The sequence below is a fragment of the Typha angustifolia genome, chromosome 6 (genome assembly GCF_048772165.1).
Source record: "Typha angustifolia cultivar Huaian chromosome 6, ASM4877216v1, whole genome shotgun sequence".
NCBI classification, from domain to species: domain Eukaryota; kingdom Viridiplantae; phylum Streptophyta; class Magnoliopsida; order Poales; family Typhaceae; genus Typha; species Typha angustifolia.
Genome location: NC_133244.1, coordinates 7,279,487 through 7,303,042, shown reverse-complemented (window position 1 = coordinate 7,303,042; position 23,556 = coordinate 7,279,487). Strand labels below are relative to the sequence as shown.

The following is a 23,556-nucleotide window of genomic DNA, read 5'->3' as shown; positions in this document are numbered from 1 at the left end:
CAGATAGTTTAGCCGTTGCAGTACCTCTTGGTATTAGTATAATAATAACAACCCATTGTACGTCCGATGGGTCAACAACAAAATATCTAGGAAGTGAATTAGTAGCTGGGCAGTAGTTGAAGCAAGAAGCGCATTCGTCAAATCAAATATCTCCCACTTGGAAAGAAAGTCACTCTCTCATATCAAAGGTTGAAATTTAGTGAGCTCATGTCGGAATTGGCAAGTTAGCAGATAATTTTGGTAGTTACGTTATAAATTTTTCAAGCTTGATCCACAGCAAAGAGGGAGAAATGGACGGCTATAAGCATCTACTACACAACAACAACAAAAGTATAATAAATTCAAAAGGCCTGAAGAGATTACATAAGATACATACAACCCATATAGCCCCGCAAGAGGGGCCTAATATCTAGCCGCTTCATAGCGATCACCGAAGATCTAGGCACACGCACAAGCGAAGACCACCAATGTTGAATTGCAATCATTAACTAGAGAAGATGAGAGAGTAAAAGAGTAGGGGGAGAGAAGCTGGATAGAAAGGAGGGGAGGAAAGAAAAAAAAAGACGGTAAAGAGGGAGGAGCGGCTCTCTCTTCCTCCCGGACAACCCTCTTCTCTTTTTTTTTTTCCATATATATAGCTTGCCTTAAATACAACAAATCCAGAGTTCAAGAGCTGGAATGAATCATACAGAGCATTGCAATCTAATGCAGTAAGAAACCCAGCAGCTCCCTAACCTTGTCCATGCAAGTCGTGGCCGACTTCAAGTGCACAGTCCCATCGTTCCCAGCAAGCATCCGATACTTATCCTTCCTCGTAAAGTTGGTGCACTCGAACCCGAGCGACGCGGCCAGCAGCCGCTGCACGTAGTTCGCCACGTCATGCGGGTTCTTCCCGGCCGAGCACGTGGCCTCCATCGGCAGCTGGTTCAAGAACGTGACCTCGTAGATGGGCCTCGGGTTCATGAAGAAGAATATTGGATCCATCGCCTTCCAACCCCTCGCGGTCGTCGGGTGGAAGAGCCCGACGCGGTAGTTCATGGCGACCGGCACTATCCGGTCGGTGAGCTCCGCGAAGAGCGCGCTAAATCTTAGCAGGAACGGTTCCCTGCACGTGGTTCCTTCGGGGCAGACCACGAGGTCGCCTTTGGATAGCTCGCTTTTGATGCGGGCGGCGTCGAGCTGGCGGTCGCGGCTGAGGCGGACGGTGCGGATGGGGGAGAGGATCTCAGCGAGGCGGGAGATGGAGTAGGTGACGGCTGGTACCCGGCGGCCGAGGACGGTGGCGAGAACGACGGGGTCCATCAGGGTGCGGTGGGTGCAGACGAAGAGGACGCCGCTGGAGGAGGAGGAGGAGGAGGAGACCGGGGGAGGGGGGCAACCGTGGATGTTGACGGCACCACCGAAGTAGCGGGCGATGTGGGGGATGATCCAGATGGGGACCGTGAGGCCGACGGCCATGCGGATGAAGGCCAACACGATACCGACGGGGATCCAGAGGAGGATGACCAGGGACATGAAGGGGGTCGGCCGGCAGACGAGGCGGCCGTCGTGGAAGATTACTGGGAGCAGCGGGGTTTGGTCATGGTGGTTGAGAACGGTGGTGAACGGTGGATGATATCGTTCCTGTTTAAGACGATGAATTAGGAATCTTTTATATATTCATAATTTATATAGATCAGAGATAAGATAAAAAGCCCTCACATGACCTCTTATACTCATTAATTGTGGTAGGATCACGAAGATGATCTAATAATGGCTTTCTTTAACAGAGAAAATCGTCAGAATACTCCTTCGTAATATGTCATGCTATGCAAATATAAGTTATAATTTGAAACGTACGTAATGTTGTGTTGTTTTACTGTCATGAGCTCAACGTGGATATATAGTTAATGCTAACATAGGTCGATGGGTAAGGATAATTGTTTAGAATCAGGTGATCGTTAGTCTATCCAAATTGTAACAATAGCTAGATCACAAGGTATGTTGTTAGTGGTTATCAATGAAACAATCTAATGCAAATTAATAGTTCTAGAGCGTTTCTGCCGAGCTTTTATCCCTTCTATTGTTCACCTTGCAAAACGAAAGGAATTCATTAGCCAACCCAGCTCGACCCAATCCAACATCCGGCACATCACTGCCGTTGAATATCTCCGTCACCTGATCGCCGACCGTCCTTTCATCTTCCTTAATGAACCCAGTCACGAAGCCAAATCTGTTCACATTGAGCTCGCACCCGATTACCTGGTCGGCACCCAAGTGCTCCTTGGCAAAAGATTCCACCATCACCTTCGGCCACCTGGTCACCACCACCCTCCTCTCGCACGCCCCAAACAAGTGCCACGCCGCCATGTCCATGTCGTCCATGTAGAACTTCGGCAGCACGGCGCGTGCCACCGCCTCGATCTCCGCCTTCCTGACACCCGCGGTCGCGATGAACACCATTGTTCGCAAGGTTAGGTTAGTTAATTCCAATAAGTCTAGCAACTGGAGCAAAGGCCATACTAATAACAGCAACACGAATCTGAGCAATCCCGAGACCTCAAAAGCGATGAGCATAAAATAAGGAAAGGCATCCAAACCCTTGAGAAGCGTTCCCTCGAGCTCCGATACGATTGAGCCGGACTGCGGCCGGCTAGCTTTTCGACCTTCCATGTTAAGAATTGGTTACTATCTACTGTTAATTCTATTGGTTTTTGTAGCGGTGCAAGGTATGAAAAAGATACATATATATATATATCAAATGGTCTTTATCGATTCTTAGGTTTGAAGGAAATTAGGCAGGTTAACTTCACAACCACCCCTGGAAGTTATTGGATGTGCTTCACAACCAACGTGAACTAACTTTACTTGCAGGTCCCTTTCATTGCTCACATAATATACTCTTTGATTATATTTCTCTCTCCGAACTCCCAGGTCTTCATCCACCAATGGAGACTATCATATATATATATATATACTTATAAAGTTGTGTTCGATTAGGTGGTGAATTTGGAACAAGAGTGGGTTAACAAATTTAGGTGACGGAGTGAAGTTTAATGTGGCATTTTGATTTGGAACTAGATTGGAAATATGATTTGAACTTTGGTGGTTGGTTGCTTGGCACTTAAATCAACTACTAGTTGACTTATAAATCAAGCTTAATGTATCTAGCTAGTTTAAGTTGAAAAGGATTGAATGAAAATGTAAAGTGCAGCATTAGACATAACCTATTCTTATACTACCCCATTGGGTTATATTTATCGATTGGCTTCACAATGCAATCATTGTCTTTTAGGTGATCACTGGACTACATCATTGCAATTAATTAGTAGTTATTTGGATATTGGAAGGTTTCAAATTTAGCCTTACTGGTCCCTCTTTTCAGCAAAAGACAGTCCATTTGTTCATTTAAATTTTTTTGGTGGCTAAATGTCTTATAAATCTAGGGTTAAAAATATGAAAAAAAAAAAAAGAATTCCTCGTTCTTTGTATTACACTCTTCATCTTCATAATATATCTATATATACTGTCTAAAATATTAAAATTTTCTAATGAGATTTGAGTGTCATGACGTAGACTCCACTAGTAATACGTCGGCCCACATCATGCAATCTAATCTAATCTAATCCATGGAAGGAAGAGGATGTTATTTGGTGTGAAAAATATAGATAAGGTTAGGATAATTGATAATAAAATCTCCATGACTAATTAGCAAGTGAAGGTGATTGCAAGTGACACAATTTATTAGGGATGGGTAATTATCACGCAGGCGATATGTACGAGAAGTTTAAGACTTAGTCTCAAATTAAATAAAACATAATATATAATAGATAACAAAGAAATAAATAAGATGAGTAAACCAAAATAGAAAACAAAAGGTATAGATATGCCACAAAGATTCAGTTCTTATCATGTTGGTTCCAAATTGATTTTAGATCCATATTGGGTTCTGATCATCCTCCCCGTTGATGGGATTAGCAAATAGAACTTCTTCCAATTTGAACCATTTAGACCAGACATCCTAAAAATGGAAATTTTCACGGACTTTTTCCTTCTTGGCCCCTTTTTAAATATCTGAACCGAATGCGGCGTGGCCAACCACGAATCATCTCACACGAGCGAATCCAACAGTATTTACGTGGCAGCTCTACGCTGCCCGCTGGGTACTTTAACGCACGTGTCAGATTAGGACCGCCCTTAATTACCGCTGTGTCCGGTTGCTTATCTCAATCTACAGTTCTACACCCCCTCCTGGTTTAATTAATTAAAATTAGAAAAGTTCCCACAAATGGAACTAATTGAAAAATGGCACGACGCACTCATTGATGAAGGAAATATTTCTTAAATCCACCTCGAGGTGTAGTATTATCCTCACATTAAAGACATGCAATAAAACCCTAATAAGCGTTCCTGCATGAAGGAATTCTCCTGCCAGGGTTGATCTTGGCCGTACGGAGGATGATCGAACGGTCGATGCGGATCGGATCCTTGGGCTTATCACCCTGATGGTTCTCATCCTACTGTTGTTCCCTTCTCTCTCTCTCTTTCTCCGTTCTCTCTCTCTCTCTTTCTCTCTCTCTCTCTATTTCTTTCTTTGCTGCTACTGTCTCTATCGCTCCTCTTCTCACAACGGCTAAAACTAAAGGGCACGGTTTCTTGACGGGAATGGCGGAATCGATCGCCGATCCTTGTGTGAATCGAGGTCGGGGGTAGAAAGATCGCGCCTTTTTCTCCGATCTTTCAAACGCCCAAGGAAATTTGGGCGCGGAACGCCTCCGGACTTTACGTTTTAGCGAGGTTCGGATTTTAGGATTTTTCGATATGGGAGTGGTTTAGAACATTTATTTGATGGCGAAAAATTCGATCTTTGTAGCTGGAACGTGCTGGGTCTGGGGTTTCTGAGGCTTTGTGCTGGTAAAGTTGTAAACTTTAATTTTTCATTGTGCGTTGCGCTATTTTCCCATTTTTAGATGTGGATTTTTGGTGATTAGTGGTCTTGTTATTGTTTTAGGGGAATGGTAACGGAGAGCTCAGTCACGATGCTGTCGGAGATGGGGATTGGGTCGACGATGGGGAGTGGAGGGGGAGGGGAGGGATTCAATGGGGAGGAATTGGAGAATGAGCTCAATTTGCTCCTCCGAGAGCAGCGCTGGCCGGAGGCGAGCGACCGGGAAAGAGAGTTGAACATTTACCGGAGCGGCTCCGCTCCTCCCACCGTGGAGGGATCTCTTACGGCGGTCGGAGGACTCTTTGGTGCGAACAGCTTCTTATCCGAGGAGGAGCTCCGGTCTGATCCGGCCTATTTATCCTACTACTACTCAAACGCAAACCTTAACCCTCGCCTCCCGCCTCCGGTGCTATCCAAAGAGGATTGGAGATCCACTCAGAGGTTAAATGCAGGTAGTTCAGTGCACGGTGGAATTGGTGATAGGAGAAAGAAGAGCCCCGCGGAGGAGGTTGGAAGGGGGCGATCGCTGTTCTCCCAGCAGCCTGGCTACAATCCAAGGGAGGAGTTGGAGGTGGAACAAAGGGAGGTGCCTGGTCCTGGGGAATGGCTGGTCAAGGGAGGAGATGGGTTGATCGGGCTGTCGTTGGGCCGGCAGAAGAGCTTTGCTGATATCCTTCAGGTGACCTTTCGTGGAATTACAGATTTATTCCTTTACCATGTAGTATTGCCCCCATAATTATTAGTCCTTTTCACTGATCTTTCTATGTTTGTTGCCCTTTTGCAACCTTTACCTGATATTCTATAGACACTGAGTAGCGTAACCGTGCTCTCCTTTGTTAATTTGTGTTGAAGACAGTGGATAACTGGATTCTTGGTGAAGTTTATTGTTTGGTGTGAGTATAATTTTTATTAGTGTTCTGGTATGGCTTGTGTTTCTCTTTCTTCCACTTGATTATCAGCAGGGTGAAATATATTCATGTTATACAAAATTAATTACTTGGGGGGCCTTCCAAAGTGGATTGCACAACTTGAACTTTTTGCAATTTGATTCCTTGGTCATTGAAGACAACTACAACAGAAATATAAACATTTGATTCAGAAATTTGCTGTTTTTGGTTAAATCCAAAGAACTTTTTCTGATGTATATTACATAATGAGGTTTATTTGCATTGCTTGATTTTTGTGGACAACGTTCTGCCTTGTAATGGATGACACAGGGGTCATCAATCTTTACACCCTTTTTTGGTTGGTAGTTAAACTGGATTGGTGTGCCATGACACCTACTAGTAGTTTGACTCATAAAGTCATAATTTTCAGTCAGGTTGCATTTTGGGCCTTGAAGAGTAAATAATGTATTCTTGTCCATCCTCACACCAGTTTCCCTTATCTAAATTATTCTTTGCCGTTTATATTACATATGATTGGACCATTTATTGTTGTTTAGACGGAGCTTGAAGCAACACGGAATTTGAACAGGCTCTAATTTTGATATTCTATTATTCTGCGTTATTTACAATTAGTTTTTCAAAACCTATACCATATGTAGTACCTTTTGTGAAGCTCACATATTGTTTTATTTCAGGATGACCTTGGGCGCAGAACTCCCATCTCTGGGCATCCATCTCGAACAGCAAGTCGCAACACACTTAATGATGAAAGTTCTGCTGAGACCTATGCCCTACTTAATGATATTGCACCCTCACCCTTAGATCTGCAACAGGCTGTTGGAAATGTGCAGAGTCTCAATGGGCCCCACAAGATCAATGCATCAGCATCACATACTTTTGCATCTGTACTGGGGTCATCTCTTTCCAGAAGCAACACACCTGATCCTCAGTTGGTTGCCAGGGCCACCAGTCCTGGTCTTCCACCTGTTGGTGTTAGGACTAGTGCCGCTGAGAAGAAAGTAAATGGTCCGTCTTCCTTCACCAATGCTTCCTCAAATATAGCCGAGTCAGATAATATTTTAGCTGCTTTATCCAGCATGAACTTGTCGGCTGCTGGTGCATTAGATGATGACAGAAGTCGCCAGTCGAAGCTTCAGAGGGAAACTGAGCAACAAAATATTCTCTTCGACTTACAAGGAAACCAAAACAGTGTTAAGCAGCATTCTTTCTTGCAGAAAACCGACGTTGAAGTTTTAGATATGTCATCTGTGAACCGCATAAGATCAGATTTGCAGGTTGAATCGCATAGACCCATTCCGCCTGCTCGTTCATATCAGAAATCATCTTCTGCATTTTCAGTTGCCAGTCCAGATGGTTCACCTGGCCAATATCATAACCTTGATAGTGCAAATGCCACTTTTATGAGCTATGGGTTGGGTGGATATTCCCTCAATCCTGCACTACCGCAAATGATGGTAAATCACATTGGTTCCGGAAATATGCCCCCTTTGTTTGAAAGTGCTGTTGCTGCATCTTCTATTGCCTCTCTTGGCATGGACTCGAGGACCGTAGGTAGTAATATTTTCTCCCCACAATCCTTAACTGTATCAGACTTACAAAATCTCAGTCGAATGGGTAATCAAGCTGCAGGAGCTCTACAGACACCCTTATCTGACCCACTTTACCTTCAGTACTTGAAGGCAGCTGAATATACAGCACAAACAGCTGCTAACTTTTGTGATCCTTCACTGGAAAGGGGATATATGGGAAGTTCTATTACTGACTTACATGGGATTCAGAAAGCTTATGCTGGGGCTTTGCTGCACCAACAAAAACAGTATGGGGTGCCATTTCTTGGTAAATCATTGTCTTTAAATAATGGTTATATTGGTAATTCTGCTTTAGGAATGGGCATGCCATACCCAGGAAGTCCTCTGGCTAGTCCAATATCTTCGCTAGCTGCCCCTGGTAGTCCTCTTAGGCTTGGTGAACGTAACATGCATCTTTCTCCTGGCTTGAGAAATTTGGGTGGAGGTGCTGTGGGCTCTTGGCATTCTGATCCAACTGCCAGCATGGATGATGCTTTTCCATCTTCACTTCTGGAGGAGTTCAAGAGCAACAAAACCAGATGTTTTGAGCTTGCTGAGATTGCAGGCCATGTGGTTGATTTCAGGTAGTCACCAGTTGCATTAAGATCTTTACATATAAAACTGATCTCATTGTGAGTAAATTATTAGACCACACTAGCAGCCATGAGAAAAGATCATTGGTCTCTCATTTTATCTGATATATTGATAGATAACATTATATAATTTTTGACATGCTTGCATTTGATAATATCGTGGAACATATTCATCTTAATTTTGTCAAAGACGAAGCAGTCCATAGCTCCAATGATGTCTTTGATCACATCACACCATAACATTCTTGAAGACTGAAAACATCAAACTCCTTTCATACTACGTGACAATTGTACATTCTTCTGATGTGTTTCATTAGGCGTTATACATATATTTATATTCCATTTCTATTGTTTACTATTCCCTAGATCTTGAAGTCATATTTACCAGTTATTAATTTAGTTATATTTTGTTGTGAATTGAATCTGGCCTCTTTCCGTTTTCGTGAAAAGAACTGTTCTTTGTTACTCTTGGCATATATCAACATTGGTCATTTTACTGTTCAATTTGTTATGTTCAGTGCTGATCAGTATGGGAGCCGTTTCATACAGCAGAAACTTGAAACCGCAACAACTGAAGAAAAAAATATGGTTTTCGAAGAAATCATGCCTCATGCTCTCTCACTGATGACTGACGTGTTTGGAAATTATGTTGTCCAAAAGGTACTCTATTTCGTCTTGGTGTTCACATAGGTTGCTCCAATTGCTTATTACTGTTGTAAGAACTTTCAAGGTCTATATTTTTTAAGCATAGCATGGACATTTTGTCTTTCAGTTTTTTGAGCATGGAAATGCAGCTCAGAGGAGGGAACTAGCTGACCAGCTTACTGGACATATACTAGCTCTTAGCCTTCAGATGTACGGGTGTCGAGTAATCCAGAAGGTAACTTTAGATAATTACTGTCCTAGATATTACCCTGAATATTTGGAACTAAAGGTTTAGTTGTAGAAAATATAGAAGGCAAGATAAAGCGAAATATAACCATCATCTTGCATGTTCTTGTATAACATGTACTCTTTGTTCTTGTCGGCTGTTCCTAAACCTCTTCCACTTATATGCATGAAGGTAAATTTTCTTTTATATATATATATAGGGTAAATTATAAATTACCTATTTGTAGTTATGCTTAAAATTAAATTGTTCTCCTGAACTTTTATTTGTATCACTTTGCCTCTTCTAAACTAATATAAAAATGAATTGGCTATTAATAGAGCCATCAAATGACTATATAATTTACTGCTTGAGCAATTATGAATCTTCTACCCATGTTTTTGAGATGATTGGGATATTTCACTCTATGATGATGTGTTTGAAGGAGTTAGAGAGATGATAATTAAGATTTGAGACTTGTAATATTCAGTAAATGAGGATAGAGGATGGAGAAAAAGCATTTTGTTTTAAGTTTGAGGAACGGATTAAATTAATTTAATAAAATGAGAAGAACAGTTTTGATATTTTGATGTCAATTCTACCCGGAAAAATTCCTCCAAGAATTTTTAAAAATTCTTTTACCTTGTTTGTTAATTTGGATTGAAAAATATTAGTTTCACATTAGTTTAGATCACAGGAAGGAGTAAATTGATATAAATGAAAGCTTACAGGGTAGTTGATTTTAGGCATAATCATAATTAGGTAAATTTCCACACGCACGCACGCACACAATATATATAATATTCCCAGTTGAGATTAGATGTTTTTTGCAGTAAATAGTGAAGAATCCACATATACCTATTTGGTTATCACTTATTTAACTATATTGACTCTTTCTTATTGTTCTACTAAGTGATAAATCTAAGCTTCCATGAATACTGCTGCAGGCAATTGAGGTTGTAGATGAAGACCAGAAAACTAAAATGGTTATGGAGCTTGACGGCCATATCATGAGATGCGTTCGTGATCAAAATGGAAACCATGTTATTCAGAAATGTATTGAGTGCGTTCCTCAGGATTCTATTCAGTTTATCATCTCCACTTTCTACGATCAAGTTGTGACATTGTCTACTCATCCATATGGCTGCCGTGTTGTGCAAGTACGAAAGTCTTCTAATTTATTTATTTTTGCCTCTATGATCTTTGCGTTTTCTAATATATGCCGTATTTTTTGTGATGGCTGAAAGCCTGAAACATTTGCTTTTCATTATGTAGAGAGTACTGGAGCACTGTGATGATGCCAAAACACAACAAATTGTAATGGACGAGATTCTAAAATCTGTTTGCATGTTGGCACAAGATCAATATGGGAATTATGTTGTCCAGGTTTGCTATAATTTTCAAGTACCTGTTCATCAAGTTTTCTATGTTGACCAATAACTTCTTGTACTAACTAGAGCTAGTGTAAGTGATTTTCTCCTTCTAGTAATTAGCTTCCACCATCAGTATATGAAGAATTCAGGTATCCAATTTATTATACTTGCATTTTTTATACATGAACTGGTTAACATTATGCACTAAGCGAAGGAGCTCTCTACCTATATCATTCTGCAATTGTAAGTATCTAATTAAGCTACCATAGTACTGATAGAATTCATTATTCAGCAGAGTTCCCTCTATTTGGAAGTGCATGGACAATTAGAACTTAATGAATTTTGTTGTTTTGCATGCGAACATGTTATTCTTATACTGAGTGTCAGAATGAAGTGAATTTAATGATGCAAATCATGCTATAAAGCAATATATTAAATCATGTTATTTAGCAACATGTCTATTCATAACGTCAAAATGATATAGAGACAGGAGAAGTGCACATATGATCAGACAATATTTGATCAAACTGTTTTACGGCAGCGTCTTTGTACACTGATATGGCATTTTTGATTTAAATCTTCATTGATTAATGTTTCTTGGTTCTACATTCTACAGCATGTTTTGGAGCATGGAAAGCCTCATGAGCGTTCTTCTATCATCAAGAAATTAGCTGGACAGATAGTTCAGATGAGCCAGCAGAAGTTTGCTTCAAATGTTGTTGAGAAGTGCTTAGCTTTTGGTGGCCCCACAGAACGCCAGATTTTGATAAATGAGATGCTTGGCACCACTGACGAGAATGAGCCTCTCCAGGTTTGTACCTTGTTATGACTTCTTTGACACGACAGTTGTATGAGCCATAGTTGTCAGCCTAATATTTGCAAATTACTTTGTTCTTTACTTCTAATGCTGTGATTTCTCTTCCCTTTTGAACTACGAGTAGTTCATTCTTAAGTTGATTTTGTAGTTGCATTTCCATCAAAGATAGGCCAGACGAGCATTCATCTATCATCGAAATTGACTCCAATGGTTGTACACACAACATTGTGCTACCTGTGATTGTTAAAGTTTAACTATCTTGAACATTCTATGTATTCTATATTTAGACTCATCTAAATCCTAAAAGGTCAATATTGCGCATTATAACATTCTGTCACACAAAAGGCTCTTTGACTTAATATCTTTGTTATATCTGCTGCAGGCCATGATGAAAGATCAGTTTGCTAACTATGTTGTACAGAAAGTCTTAGAGACTTGTGACGATCAGCAACGTGAGCTGATCCTTTCACGAATAAAAGTCCACTTAAATGCGTTGAAGAAATATACCTATGGAAAACATATAGTTGCCCGTGTAGAGAAACTCGTCGCAGCTGGGGGTAAAGGCTTCTCTGCTCTCTCAAAATGTCCAAATTGGCATATATGTTTATTCGTTGTCCTGAAAAAGTGCTGCATAAATGTATTTAATATTTTGCTTCTCAGAAATGTCATGTTAGTTTCCTCAAAATTACTCTTCCTTTGCTCCAAAGTCCAAATTTTCACCTTTTCCTTTTTGCCTTATTTGCAGAGCGGAGAATTGGACTTCAGTCCGCATACCCATCGTAGATGGCGTAGAAATGATCATGTACAGCTAACCGAGGCTAGTGAGAGCTCTCTTCGATCTGTCTGCTTAGGCCAGCACAAAAGCTAGTTTGAAATAATAATGTTGCGTGAACCAAAATTTGTACATTTCTGTAATTTGAAGTTATAGTTAGTTATGCAAGGCTGAGGCTCAGACTGTTTATTAACCTGATGCCCCTGCAGAAGAGATAGGTGTCTGTAAAAGGTTTCTATGTGTAAAGAGATGGTAAAAGAAAGGAGTTCGTATGCTGAGGAGACTGTACAAAAGTGGCTATGAGAACTATCGGTTGCTTAGAAGAGGGTCCTAGTTCTGTTTCTTTCACTATTAACTGAGTATGATAATTATAAACAAGTTTAAATTTCAGTTTAAGTTCCACAAGTTTAATTGCAATCTTTTTATCATGTCATCATCTAGATAACTATACATTTCCTCCTCGTTATTCTATGAATGTTCTCCAGTTTCAGGTGTGTTAACTAGAGCAACGAGTTCTATGTCTGGTTAGATTTTATATTGAAGTCGGCAACTAGCGTTTCTCCATCGCCGGCTTATACACCGCTTAACTGTAGTAGGCCAAGACAGACGACCAAGACACGTAGCTCTTCCTTCGTTTGATTAAATCAGATGGTTAATATCATCTCATCTTGACGTACACGTGCACTTGATCACACCGCTCAAAGATAGGACACGTGTCATTAATACGCGAGAACTCGAGGAAGCGCCGTTATATTGACACAGTGATGTCAAAGCCGAGCTCAAATCTTTCTCCTCTCTCTCGCTATGATTCGATTAACTTTTGGGAGAGCGAGAGGAATAGCCAAAGCTCTCCAGTCTCCGAGGTTCTACGGAACCAACGGCGGAGATGGAGCCCAGCACGAGAAAGTTGCGGTCCAAATGATCGAGTATGCCTTGGGACACGCCAGGTCTCGGCGATCAGGTTCATATCCCCGATTGAATCTTCCATTTTGGCGTAAGAAGTCAGTTAGATTTAGGAATAGATCCTTATCTTCTTATATTTCGATAGGGGAATCGTACGATGAAGCCATGCTGGTGTTGGAGCAAGGGGTTTCGAATCTGCAAAGCGGAGGAGAGGGGAGTGTCGAGGCTGTGGGGAGATTGATGCTTGCGATGTCCACCTTGCTTTATGAGAGGTGTGTTGTTTCTTTTGAGTAATCTTTTACTTCGTATTGGAGTTGGAAAAGGAGGAAATTTTGAGGGCGGAAGAGTTACCGGTGGTTTACTTTTTTGTGCAGGGGGAAACGTCAAGACGCCATGGAGAAGCTCGAGGCAGCTCATCAGTTGGCTCGCGCATATTTACCTTTTAGAGGTAATTTTGTCGAATAACTCGAAATTTGGCATTTAATGAGAATTAGCACGGCCAATTCTAAAGGTAGCATTCCCATTGTAGAGTTTATGATGAATCTAACCTGACAGTGGGAAACTGGGTCGTAGAAATTAGGACAAGTTAAAACATTCTATCTTTTCTCTTTTTCGTCCAATTTATAAGTTTGCTCTGGATGATATGCTATTTAACTTTCTAGAAAGGAAATGATAAAAAAAAGGGGGGAAAATCAGTATCTCTATAAACACGCTTCCTTGTTATTTTACTCTATAGATGTATATGCGTGCTTGTTTTTTTATTAATATCACATCAAAATTGTAAAGATCATGGTTTCCTGGAAGTAAATGTGCAGTTGCGGCTTGCGAAGGTCTTGCCGGACTACAGATGGAGGCAGGGCAGGTTGGCATCTAGTGTTGTGTTTCCAGTCTATGTTACTTTATGCTGGATTAATTTGAAGTTTGACTTTCCATAGGTTGTCACTTCATTGGTGCTCACAGATGATTCCTTAGAGCAGTTGGCAAGCAGCTCAGAGGGAAAAGAGCCTGATTTGGAGTTTTTAAAATTGAGGGCTCATGCCATCAAGGGTCTTGCTGATCTTGTTAATGGGGATACCGACTCAGGTAATTGCAGTTCTAATTGATTGCAAAACCCTTCTGACATTGTTTGTTGTCCGTTAGAATTAGTTCCAAGGAGAAACTTGGGTGAGAGGAAGTATTAACTCTAGTTTTCTGTATCAGCGAAGTCATTTTTTGATGGGTGCCAAGATTGCGATGTTGGAGCAGGCACACATCATGTGGGTATGTTTCTGCTCATTAGCATTTCTTCTGTCTCCTGCCAAACATGTACTAGTTACCTTCATATGGTTTGCAGGAAATGCTGTCCTTTCATATGGGGAATTTCTACATTGCACTGGGACTTTTTCATTGGCAAAGGACCAATATGAAAGGGTACTAAAGGCACTCGACACAAAGGATACAAATAGCAGCTCTTATTTAGCATCTGTCAATATGGTCCCTGATGAGGTTTTGCTGGGGGCTACTTGTGCATTGGGTCAGCTTTTATTTCATTCAGGGTATGCTCTGTTCTACACAAAATTCGTTGGAGTATACTCTTAATGTCTGTGCATTTTGAGCTATATGTATTTAAGTCAATGGCTGGCAGTTTTACTATAATCGATTAGATCCTTGCAAGTTTGGGCCTCTTGAACGAATATTTTCTTGTAATCTTTGTTGAGCCTGTGCATACTTGTCTTTCTTATTCAGGAAGTTCCATGAAGCTGAGGAAGTATTGACAAAGGCATTGACAAAGACCGAAGATCATTTTGGTTTGTCATGCTTCCCTGGAAGAATATAAAAATCATACAAGAGCCATTTTTTCAATATTTATGTTACTTAATGTCGACAAATTTTGATTAGTTTATTCACATGATGTATTATGGTTCCATTCAGGTTCAACTCATCCGAAAGTTGGTGCTATACTGACTTGCATAGCTATGATGTTCAAACAGAAAGCGAAAATGGAAGCTTCAAGTTCAATATTACTTCAGGAGGTTTGCTCCAACATTCCAGCTTCTATGGCAGTAAAGTTGAAATAATCAGTTTTAAGTAGGTTAGCCATATCTCTCAGAAGGTCGATTATCCATAAGTTAAATCATATGACTTGGTCATGACTCCAAACTTCTTGATACTGTATATTGCTTAATTTCTTACTATTTAAATGGCATAAATGGACTGAACAGGCTGAAGATGTCTATACTTCTGATAGTCTTTCTGATGCAGGGACTTTATAGAAGGGCCTTAGATTTGCTTAAAGCTCCAGCCTTAGATTCTGAAGGTATATTAGACTTAATGCTGGCTTCCATTATTTTTCATGGACATCAGTATAACATTTACTTCTCATGCTGATCTGTTTATGTAGGTGCTGACATACATACGGATAAGAGCGACATAGTCGCCCTTGCTAGAGGTAATACTTGAAACTAACTTCTTTGCTGTTTTGTGCCACAACATATGCTAGTACCTTTTAAGGAGAACATGATTGAAAGAACAAAGAAACCACACTTATGCACAAGCATTACACCTGTTAAAGCATTCTTATGCTCGATCAAACCAACTCAGTCTTAAACGGAGCCACAATGTGTTGATTCTGGGTCAACCTGAAAACAAAACCGTGCCATTTTCTGATAATCATGTTCCAAGGACACAGAATAATAACACTTTTTGAGATGGCTGATGGATGTCTTCTTCTCACTTTTAAAACAGCCTTTCTGAGCTATGCTTCATTAATTCTAAGTTGTTTTCACTATACTGCTGTTGGAATAATAATGTCTGTTTTTTCTGTCTAATTTGTTTGATATGTTGAGAATGTGAATCCAAAGGGTCCTTTCCTTTTCCTATCACAGTAGGAACTTAGATAATTCTTGCTTAGTTTCGGCAGCATATTGAAAGCTAGACGTATCTGATATATGGATATTTATAGTTTCCTATCAGTTATTTCATTGCATTATCATCTGTTAATGGAATGTTGAGAGGTACTTTTTTTTTGCTAATAGCATTTCTTTAATGGCCCTTGTTAAGGTGGATATGCAGATCTGCTGTGCATACAGCAAAACAGAAAGGAAGAAGGTGAGCGAATGAGGAAGTGGGCTGAAGCTACATGGAAGAACCGACGATTATCTTTAGCCGAAGCACTGGAATTCTCTGAACCTTCAAAAACTGCTGTTGTCGACACGCGGGTCTGCCGAATCCTGTAATTGCCATCGTGTTGAGTAAACAGTTCTACAGGATTAACGTTTTAATTTATAACCGGCTCATACTTATGGTGAAAATGATCACTTGGTCAATATTTTCAGAAACATAATATATTTCTCTTCAGAACTATGTTCATATATTGGAAGGAGACGCCAGTCGAACTACAGCAGTGGCTTTTATCTGGAACTGCACGCCCGTATTTGGCGTGCATTTCGGTAGTTTTGGAACTCTTGAATAGAAAGATGTATGGATTTGGTGATGGTGATTCACCCGTGTAACTCCGCATAAATGTAGTACAGGAGAATGACTCGTCAATGCACTTCTTTCCCTTGTGTAATTTTGGGACTTATCCTTGAGCTGCGACATTCCGTGTTCTGCTATGTTTATTTGTTCGTAGAAAAAGAAGCTAGAATGGACAAAAACTTCTTTATGCTATTGAAGTAACAAAGTGAAACATCCCGGAGTAGATGGTCTATATCGATTAAATTGCATTTGCATTGGATCTCAAGTAAATATAACTGCAAGCCACAAACAAACCTCAATAGAGCAACCAATATCATAAACCAAAAGCCTTTCATGAGATGAAAGAAAGCCACAGGTACAATTATAAGTACACGATGTACTAAATCTGTTCAGATTTCTTTTAGACAAAAGACCATATGCCCTTAAGCCTCATTCACCAATAACTCCCAGATCACCCCCTTTAGAAAGTATACAGGCAGCTTCCATCATCGCTCCTAGCCGTCGGATCAAAGTTCGACGCAGATGGATCGGTACATCCTTCTGGGACAGGAACGCCAACTTGCTGCGCTGCTTTGCCTGCGAAAAGGGGATTTCATCAAACATTAGCTCAGAGACATAATTTCTACTCTTTTGTTCATGATAAAAGTAACAGTCCTATATATATATATATATATGTATACAGATACTAGCCTAGCCTAGAAGCCAGATGCAAACCTCCTATCCAGGGCTCCTGGGATTAGAGTGCTAACCATAGAAAGATCCAGTCTTAATAGCATCCTCATTGGCTTCTCCAAGTGCAGCCTCGCTCATGTACTTGTCAGCCAATTGTACCCTCTTCACATTCTCCTGTTCTTGAACCAGCATGTTGCCATACTCCATGAGCTTGTCAATGGTCATGGCTGGCTGTTGAAACGTTGGTGGTCCGTCCCTCGAGTTCACAAGCTTCTTTCCGACGGTGTCGACTCCGATCTCTGAAATCCACTTCCTCACCTCGTCATCGTAGACCCTGGCTCTCAGGGCGCCAAAGAAATCTGCATAGTATATCGATCGCAGAATATAGTCACAGTTAATTAGTTTATGATCTGCACTGTCTTTACGGTGTAAGAAAACTTACCGATAGATTGACCCGGGAAGGCGTCGACAAGCTTGACGACATCTTCATTTGCAATGTTGTCGGTTTTGAAGATGCCAATGCAAACCCCGATCCGATCCTCTCTGGTCGGCGACCAGTAGAACTTCTCCATACGACCATCACGAATGAGGGGGGCATACAACGTGGAGAAGTCGTTACCGGTGACGATGATCGGGACACGAGCGTTCTCCTGCTTGTTGTACATACCAGGGAGCTGCACGTTCGTGGGGTTATCAGCGATGTTCATCAGAGTGGCGTTCACCATCTGGTTGTTGACGGTGTACTGCGTGGTGCCGCCCATCCTACCGGCTCCCGCGTCGAGATCATTGATGAAGAGGCAGCACATCTTGCCCTTCTTGATGATGTCGGCTGCCTCTCGGTACCGCTGCCTGATCAACTTCGCCGGCTCTCCTGCGTTTCCGCTCTCCAGCTCTCCCGCGCTCATCATGATAGGGCTGTCAAAGTTTCAGAAGTCAATAGTTGCAGCTAAAATATAAATTACATGTCAATTGCTGTAGCAACTATAACAAGATGCCGCTAGAATTCAAGAATGTAACAGAGGATTCTCTTTTTCTGGTTTAGACTTGCAATATTTGTACTCCAGAAAATTTGTCAAGTATCGAGTCTGAGGGTGTCTTTTGATGATCTGCGTACGTATAATCATGATTCCATGGATTTGTCGTCTAATATTCGCTGCTTCTTTGATTGAATTTGATGAAATATTTAGTTAAAATTGCTCGATAAGATAGTAATTAGCATCTATTCTCGCATTTAGTCCTCCCATGACCCGTATTCCAAGCATGAAGACCATCTTATATTTAGTGTTCGGCAAAATGGACAAGATAAAAGATCAAGAAAGTAATATTATAAGTTTTGATTTGCAACTGCAAAAACAATAGCAGACAACAGAGTTTGGAAACAGCAGGGGCAGCAACTAGGAATTCTTTCTTTAAAAAATTATAATTTTTAATGAGTTTGGCAAAAAATTTCATGTACTGAATGAATCTTTAGCCATTTATTTTACTTATTAGTTAAAAAGAAGAAGCAATCAGTTACCTAGGCATGAAAAAGATCAAAGAGAAAGAAATAGATTCAGAAGCATAAAACAAACAGAGAAGGCAAAACTTACTTGATCCCCATCTTAGCAAAGACAAGCTCACACTGGAATGATTTCCCCTGTCCTTTGCCTCCCCAAATACCCAAAATAAGTGGCACCTTTACAAACGCATGTAACAAAATTAGCCTTTCACTCTCTCTCAGAACATAAGAAGTAGAAAAATTTGAGGCATCACCTTAATGTTTGGCAAGGTCATGAAGTTCTTGGTGATGTGAACCACAAGCTTGTCCATGAAAGCAGGGGCTATGTAGAACCCGTCCATGCTGTTATCCAAATTATACCTGAAGACAATTCATCAAACACTTAAGTTCTCATTCACCAAAACAATTAAGCAAAGCTAACTCTGAATCCTTTGTCTTTGTAATCTTACTGGCGAAGACCCTGGCTGATGTACTCATGCGAAGTCATGATCGGAATGTGAGTCCCACTCCCACTCGGTGCCTGGAACAGCGAATCCACCAACCCTTTTCCTCTGGTGATGTCCTGCTGATCGTCCGACATGTCGTACGCCAGCCCGCCCCACCGGTCCTTGTCGGTCTGCTTCGACTCGTCGAGATCTTCGGCCATGGCCCTGATGCTTCCGGCGGGCATCTTTGCATTGCTCAGGCTCGAACTCACCCTCTTCAAGCTACTCCCAAAGAAGGCAGAGCTCGGCGCCGACGGCCCCGAACTGGAACCATACAAGCTCAGCTGCACCAAAAAGTACAATTTAAGAACGAACCCAGATCGTAAAATAGAGTAAGAAGCTGATCATAAGTAGAGGACGATTGAGATAGGAGATAGAGGAGTACTGGTACTCTGGCGACGGCTCCTACGGTTGAGACGGAGGTAGCCATGGTTTGATCCAAGGATTGGAACTAGAGGTTGAGATCCGACGCTAAAATTCGAAGGATTGCGAGCAATGAGGAGGGGTAGATATAAGGAAAGCCAAGTTAGTGCTATGTGGATCAAGGTTACGAGTTCGTAAGGGCCACACACTAGAGATTGGCCGAGTGGCACGTGGCAGCACCGTGGCCTGCCGTCAAGGTGAGATAAGCTGTGTCCAAGCTTATTGGGTTGGTGGGGCCTCCCCCACAGGGGAAAGAAAGGGAATGGCTTATGGCTTTGGTTGGATGATCCTCTGTTCACCACCAGTTGGTCTCGTGTTGCTTGATGCTTTGGTTTGCGGGGGTTTTTATTGTGTTCAGGATTTTCCCAAGATTTATCAGTGGATTTTGTGTCGTTTTTTCCTGTTCTTGTCTGTAGCTAGACTGGATAATCATTTAATGTAAAGGCTATTTTACCTTCTTTGTGTGGACGGGTTGGGGCTAATTCTGTTGTCTGGATCGGATCGGGTACTTGATGCTGTGATCCGATATATCGCGAAGCGGGTTTCGATCGGGAATATAGATCGTAGCGTTCTGCTCCAATTTCTCTATATTTGTTTGTGAGTTAGTTGTGAAATAACTTCTAAAAGGATTGAAGTGGTTGTAAAGAACGTCAGCTAGAGACGTGGTGATCGCGTGGAAGGCAATAATTCCCCTCCCCCCTCCCCAAGATAGTGACATCATAATGCAAATCTATCTAATGGTTTGTTAAAAAGTTCCATATTTTAGGCAACCAACATGTCATCCCTTTATTAATTAATATTGACTCTTTTTTACCCAATTGGCCTTGAAAACCTTTGAATATCATGATTGTCACAAAAAATATTAAGTTTTTCTAAAAATATCATACTGTTAAATAAATCTGACTAGCCATCAAAAGGATGTAGCAAAAAAGTTCTTTTTTGAAAATAGTCGGAAGACATATTCATTGAACCTAAACGATGTTACAATAGAATGCTACGCTATTAGCCACAAAATTGTTTCTTCTACTAGTGCAAGAGACTTTAATGAGAGTGGAGTCCTTAATCCATCTAAGATAATCGTTTATGAGAGGAGCTAATTCCCATAGTATCTAGTGTTTACCCCTACCATTAGAATTTGGCTGAAGACCCAGATAGTGCTCCCATTTGCCATTGAGTGAGCTTCTTTGATCAATGAGTGCCTCGCAAATGTTTCGTCATTCAAGGCGTTGTTACAATTTTCTAGAAGAATAGCTTTCCCAAGACAAATATCAATGGGGAACTTTAAAATGATAGAGTCCAACACCTGTTTCGTTGGTTCCCCTCCATGTAGCGTCTGACCATCCCACTATATCCCCATAATGAATATTCAAATAAGTTTGGCCACTAGGGGTAGAGGTGGTTACCTGTCCCAAAGGATGTGTTGTTTCTTAGGGTAAGGGAGCCTCCACCATGAAGGCTTCAGCTTAGACAATTACTTGTCATGGACAAGGCCTTTTGCTAGAGAATATGAGCTTATTTTTGGATCTTCAAATGCTCTAGAGGACATTAAAATAGTAGGTGATATCTTTGTAGTTCTTCAATTATGCTAATATACTTATGATCTAGTCATCAAACTTGTATATATCTTTATTTGATTTTAGGCCGAGTTTGCTGATAAACCACACCACCCTAGCAAAATTTCATTAGAAAAACACATGCTCAATGGATTTTGGCATACTTGAGCAAAATGGAGAAGTGGGATCAATTTTCTTTCTTCTTCTGTGCAAAGCTGACTTGACTGGGAGGGCACCTATCGGGCACTTCGAGATGAACAACTTCACTCACGATAGAGTAGCTTTGTTTTTCCAAATTGTTTTCCAAAGTCTTTTACTATCCGTTAGTGAAGAGGAACTCAGCCAACTTCCATTGGATAGATAGTAGTAAGCTGATTTAGAGGTGAAGTTTCCTTCGGGCATGGACTTTCAGATAAGACAATCCTCCTTGTCTGAATTTGATGCAAGTTGAATTGATTCTGAAGATAAGGGTCACCTCCTCGAGCGTGAAAAACTCATTTATAAAGGTACAGTTCATTCATGTCCAATGACGAGATTTTTGACTGTAAGCTCGATTGAGATAGATGGGTAAAGCTGGCAGAAGGGAAAAGGGATCCAAGGATCAATCTAAGGTAAATAGACATTCCCTTCCCAACTTAACACATAACATTTTTTCTGAACTCACCCTGAGAGTGAAAATCATTTACTAGGTCCACAAGCAGTGATGCGGTTTCTTGGCATCCTAGAAAGAGAGTTAGGGAGTGTCTTGCCTTCAATGTTTGGGCTCAAAGGCTATCTGGTTCAGCAATGAGTCCCTAGACCAACTTAAGTATAAGGCTTTTGTTTACCAACTCTAGATTTCTAAAGCTTAGATTGCCATGGGAGGTGGGATGACACGTAAGCTCCCACCTTATGAGAATAAGATGTTTCGAATCATTCCCATGATACCACCAGAAACTCTTTATAACTGAGGTAAGCTTTTCTAGCAACGCTTTTGAATAGCTAATTGCTGCCATAAAGAAGACGAAAACGGAGCTTAAAACTAATATAACAAAAACAATTCTACTAGCCTGCCAATTTAGCTTTGACTTTATTTAACACAAGCTTAGGGTAAGGTGTTTTGATCTTTGAGCCCAAAAATGGGTTACCTAAATGATTGTCGCCCATTTAAAGAAGCTTGGCTCTTAAACTTTGAGTTACCACTTCCCAACTCGAGGAAGAGGCATAGTAACTAAACATAATGGCTGATTTATCCAGATTAAGTTCTTGGCCAGACATTACTTCATGTATGGCTAGAATGTTGCTAAGATTTCTCTGCAGCAGTAGTTTTTTTTTTTCTTCAAATAATAAAAGATCATATGCAAACAATATGTGGGTTAAAGATGGAGCTCCACGATCTGGTTTGATACTTTTGTATATCTTTGAGATTGTGGGCCTTATTGAGAAGGACAAAGATCATGACTTATAACCTATGATAAAAAAAAAAAATGGTGATAGAGGGCATTCTTACCGAAGATCTCGGCCATAGGTGAAGCTGCAGCTTAGTTTGGCATTGAGCTCGGCTCTTACAATTCGGTCTAATACTGAACTTAGAATAGAAAAAGATAATTTTGACTTTGTATAAATTGTTTCTATAGTTCTAAAGTTCTAAGACCAAAAAAGAATAAGTTGTTTGATATTGATAGTTGAGATACTGGAAATAAAAATTGATAAAATGAACATTATCTTTTTTTTTCTTGGATTACTTTAAATGCATATTTGTAATTTTTTTAGATAGATGTTAATTCCCATTAGATTAAAAATTAAACATAGATTGTAATATTATTTTTTAACTATTATATTATCTTTCATTATTATTTTTAGAATTTCTAGCTAAAGTTCATTTAGTTTAATTCGCTATAATTAACACAATATAAATCCGATCACAAATAGCATTAGAGATGTACATCCCATATCAAATCATTTTCACTATAAAAAATATTTTAATGTATTACAAATAAAATATATTTTATGTAAAGTGTTTGAGAGGGGCAAATTGATCTCTGTCAAAAAAGGGATAATTTAGACCTTATTACAGTTTTCTTTTATCTCACCTAAAACCTAGTATAAGAATGACGTGAAAAATTGGATCGATCCCATTTTTCATCCGAATGCGTTTACATTCGATACCCATTTTGCAAGGATTTCTGGGACAAATGGTCCAGCATATCAAATGGGCCATTGTGCTAAAAATCCCTTGTTTTAGACTAAACTAGTTGTTTTCCATAGGATACCAATACTAATAAACATACCATGACAGCTTTGAAGGTACACAAAATCTATGTAAGGTCCTTGTAAATGGTGACTAAACTCTCTTCAAATTAGCAACCGCCAATGCAACCATGTATTGGCTTGCATAATCCAAAGCTTCATCTTGCAAACATACACATTTCTATTATACTTTGGACTTAGGGTTCAGAGAGATGAAACTGGTCAAGGAGGCGAAGTATTAGATTCTCAAGGGTACTCTTTTGGAGGCCTCTCGAGCCAAACGAACCCGCAGCTTTCGCCATGAACTCACAGAAGAAATTTTATATGAAGTTGACGTTTCAATTGGTATACATATCTTGCATGTCTTCAAGTACTAAGACTGACTCATTGGGAATAGGAGCAAGACCTAGCTGGAGTTTAATTTTGTTTAAAGATTAATTTAGGCTTGTGGTTAATTTAATATGTCTTAGCCTTAATTATAGGCATGAGACCATTGGTACCACAATTTGCG

The 23,556-nt window shown here is 40.4% G+C and overlaps 4 protein-coding genes across 7 annotated transcripts; 2 read left to right on the top strand and 2 right to left on the bottom strand.

Moving 5' to 3' along the window:
* Positions 1-506: 506 nt before the first annotated feature.
* LOC140761137 (glycerol-3-phosphate acyltransferase 5) lies at positions 507-2,690 on the bottom strand. The gene is made up of 2 exons (XM_073098337.1): positions 2,071-2,690; positions 507-1,623 (listed from the first exon to the last, which is right to left on the bottom strand). The coding sequence occupies exons 1-2, from the start codon at positions 2,650-2,652 to the stop codon at positions 703-705; spliced, it is 1,503 nt and encodes a 500-aa protein (XP_072954438.1). The 5' UTR covers positions 2,653-2,690; the 3' UTR covers positions 507-702.
* A 1,701-nt stretch (positions 2,691-4,391) lies between these two features.
* On the top strand, positions 4,392-12,231 carry LOC140760853 (pumilio homolog 2-like). The gene is made up of 11 exons (XM_073097898.1): positions 4,392-4,776; positions 4,853-4,893; positions 4,991-5,606; positions 6,510-7,987; positions 8,515-8,656; positions 8,769-8,876; positions 9,812-10,024; positions 10,140-10,250; positions 10,854-11,048; positions 11,437-11,611; positions 11,800-12,231. Exons 3-11 carry the CDS (start codon positions 4,995-4,997, stop codon positions 11,835-11,837), a joined length of 3,072 nt encoding a protein of 1,023 aa, XP_072953999.1. The 5' UTR covers positions 4,392-4,776; positions 4,853-4,893; positions 4,991-4,994; the 3' UTR covers positions 11,838-12,231.
* A 379-nt stretch (positions 12,232-12,610) lies between these two features.
* Positions 12,611-16,279, top strand: LOC140760856 (uncharacterized). 3 transcript variants are annotated; one of them, XR_012104498.1, is made up of 12 exons: positions 12,611-12,787; positions 12,875-13,001; positions 13,104-13,177; positions 13,545-13,591; positions 13,665-13,812; positions 13,930-13,989; positions 14,063-14,264; positions 14,455-14,516; positions 14,641-14,800; positions 14,971-15,025; positions 15,110-15,157; positions 15,769-15,797. XR_012104498.1 is itself a non-coding variant. In XM_073097901.1 (12 exons), the coding sequence occupies exons 1-12, from the start codon at positions 12,631-12,633 to the stop codon at positions 15,942-15,944; spliced, it is 1,257 nt and encodes a 418-aa protein (XP_072954002.1). In that variant the 5' UTR covers positions 12,612-12,630; the 3' UTR covers positions 15,945-16,279. The 3 variants fall into 3 exon arrangements, 1 of the variants encoding a protein (XP_072954002.1); XR_012104499.1 differs by having other exon boundaries at positions 14,641-14,796; positions 15,769-15,785; XM_073097901.1 differs by having other exon boundaries at positions 12,612-12,787; positions 14,641-14,741; positions 15,769-16,279.
* A 205-nt stretch (positions 16,280-16,484) lies between these two features.
* LOC140760854 (ribulose bisphosphate carboxylase/oxygenase activase, chloroplastic) lies at positions 16,485-19,386 on the bottom strand. Of its 2 annotated transcripts, none has more exons than XM_073097899.1 (7): positions 19,226-19,386; positions 18,805-19,124; positions 18,610-18,715; positions 18,447-18,532; positions 17,300-17,772; positions 16,935-17,216; positions 16,485-16,761 (listed from the first exon to the last, which is right to left on the bottom strand). In XM_073097899.1, exons 1-7 carry the CDS (start codon positions 19,268-19,270, stop codon positions 16,646-16,648), a joined length of 1,428 nt encoding a protein of 475 aa, XP_072954000.1. In that variant the 5' UTR covers positions 19,271-19,386; the 3' UTR covers positions 16,485-16,645. The 2 variants fall into 2 exon arrangements, with proteins under 2 accessions (XP_072954000.1, XP_072954001.1); XM_073097900.1 differs by having other exon boundaries at positions 16,900-17,216; positions 19,226-19,385.
* Positions 19,387-23,556: the final 4,170 nt, after the last annotated feature.

Bases quoted from the DNA above. Each gene is read 5' to 3' on its own strand.
- LOC140760853 (XM_073097898.1), top strand. From the start codon at position 4,995: ATGGTAACGGAGAGCTCAGTCACGATGCTGTCGGAGATGGGGATTGGG. The intron at 7,988-8,514 runs GTAGTCACCAGT...TGTTATGTTCAG, and splicing joins GGCCATGTGGTTGATTTCAG to TGCTGATCAGTATGGGAGCC. The intron at 8,877-9,811 runs GTAACTTTAGAT...ATACTGCTGCAG, and splicing joins GGTGTCGAGTAATCCAGAAG to GCAATTGAGGTTGTAGATGA.
- LOC140760854 (XM_073097899.1), bottom strand. From the start codon at position 19,270: ATGGCTACCTCCGTCTCAACCGTAGGAGCCGTCGCCAGAGTACCA. The intron at 19,125-19,225 runs GTACTCCTCTAT...TTTTTGGTGCAG, and splicing joins GAGCCGTCGCCAGAGTACCA to CTGAGCTTGTATGGTTCCAG. The intron at 17,217-17,299 runs GTAAGTTTTCTT...TATACTATGCAG, and splicing joins CTTCCCGGGTCAATCTATCG to ATTTCTTTGGCGCCCTGAGA.
- LOC140760856 (XM_073097901.1), top strand. From the start codon at position 12,631: ATGATTCGATTAACTTTTGGGAGAGCGAGAGGAATAGCCAAAGCTCTC. The intron at 13,178-13,544 runs GTAATTTTGTCG...GTAAATGTGCAG, and splicing joins CGCATATTTACCTTTTAGAG to TTGCGGCTTGCGAAGGTCTT. The intron at 13,813-13,929 runs GTAATTGCAGTT...TTTCTGTATCAG, and splicing joins TAATGGGGATACCGACTCAG to CGAAGTCATTTTTTGATGGG.
- LOC140761137 (XM_073098337.1), bottom strand. From the start codon at position 2,652: ATGGAAGGTCGAAAAGCTAGCCGGCCGCAGTCCGGCTCAATCGTATCG. The intron at 1,624-2,070 runs GTGAACAATAGA...CGTCTTAAACAG, and splicing joins AATTCCTTTCGTTTTGCAAG to GAACGATATCATCCACCGTT.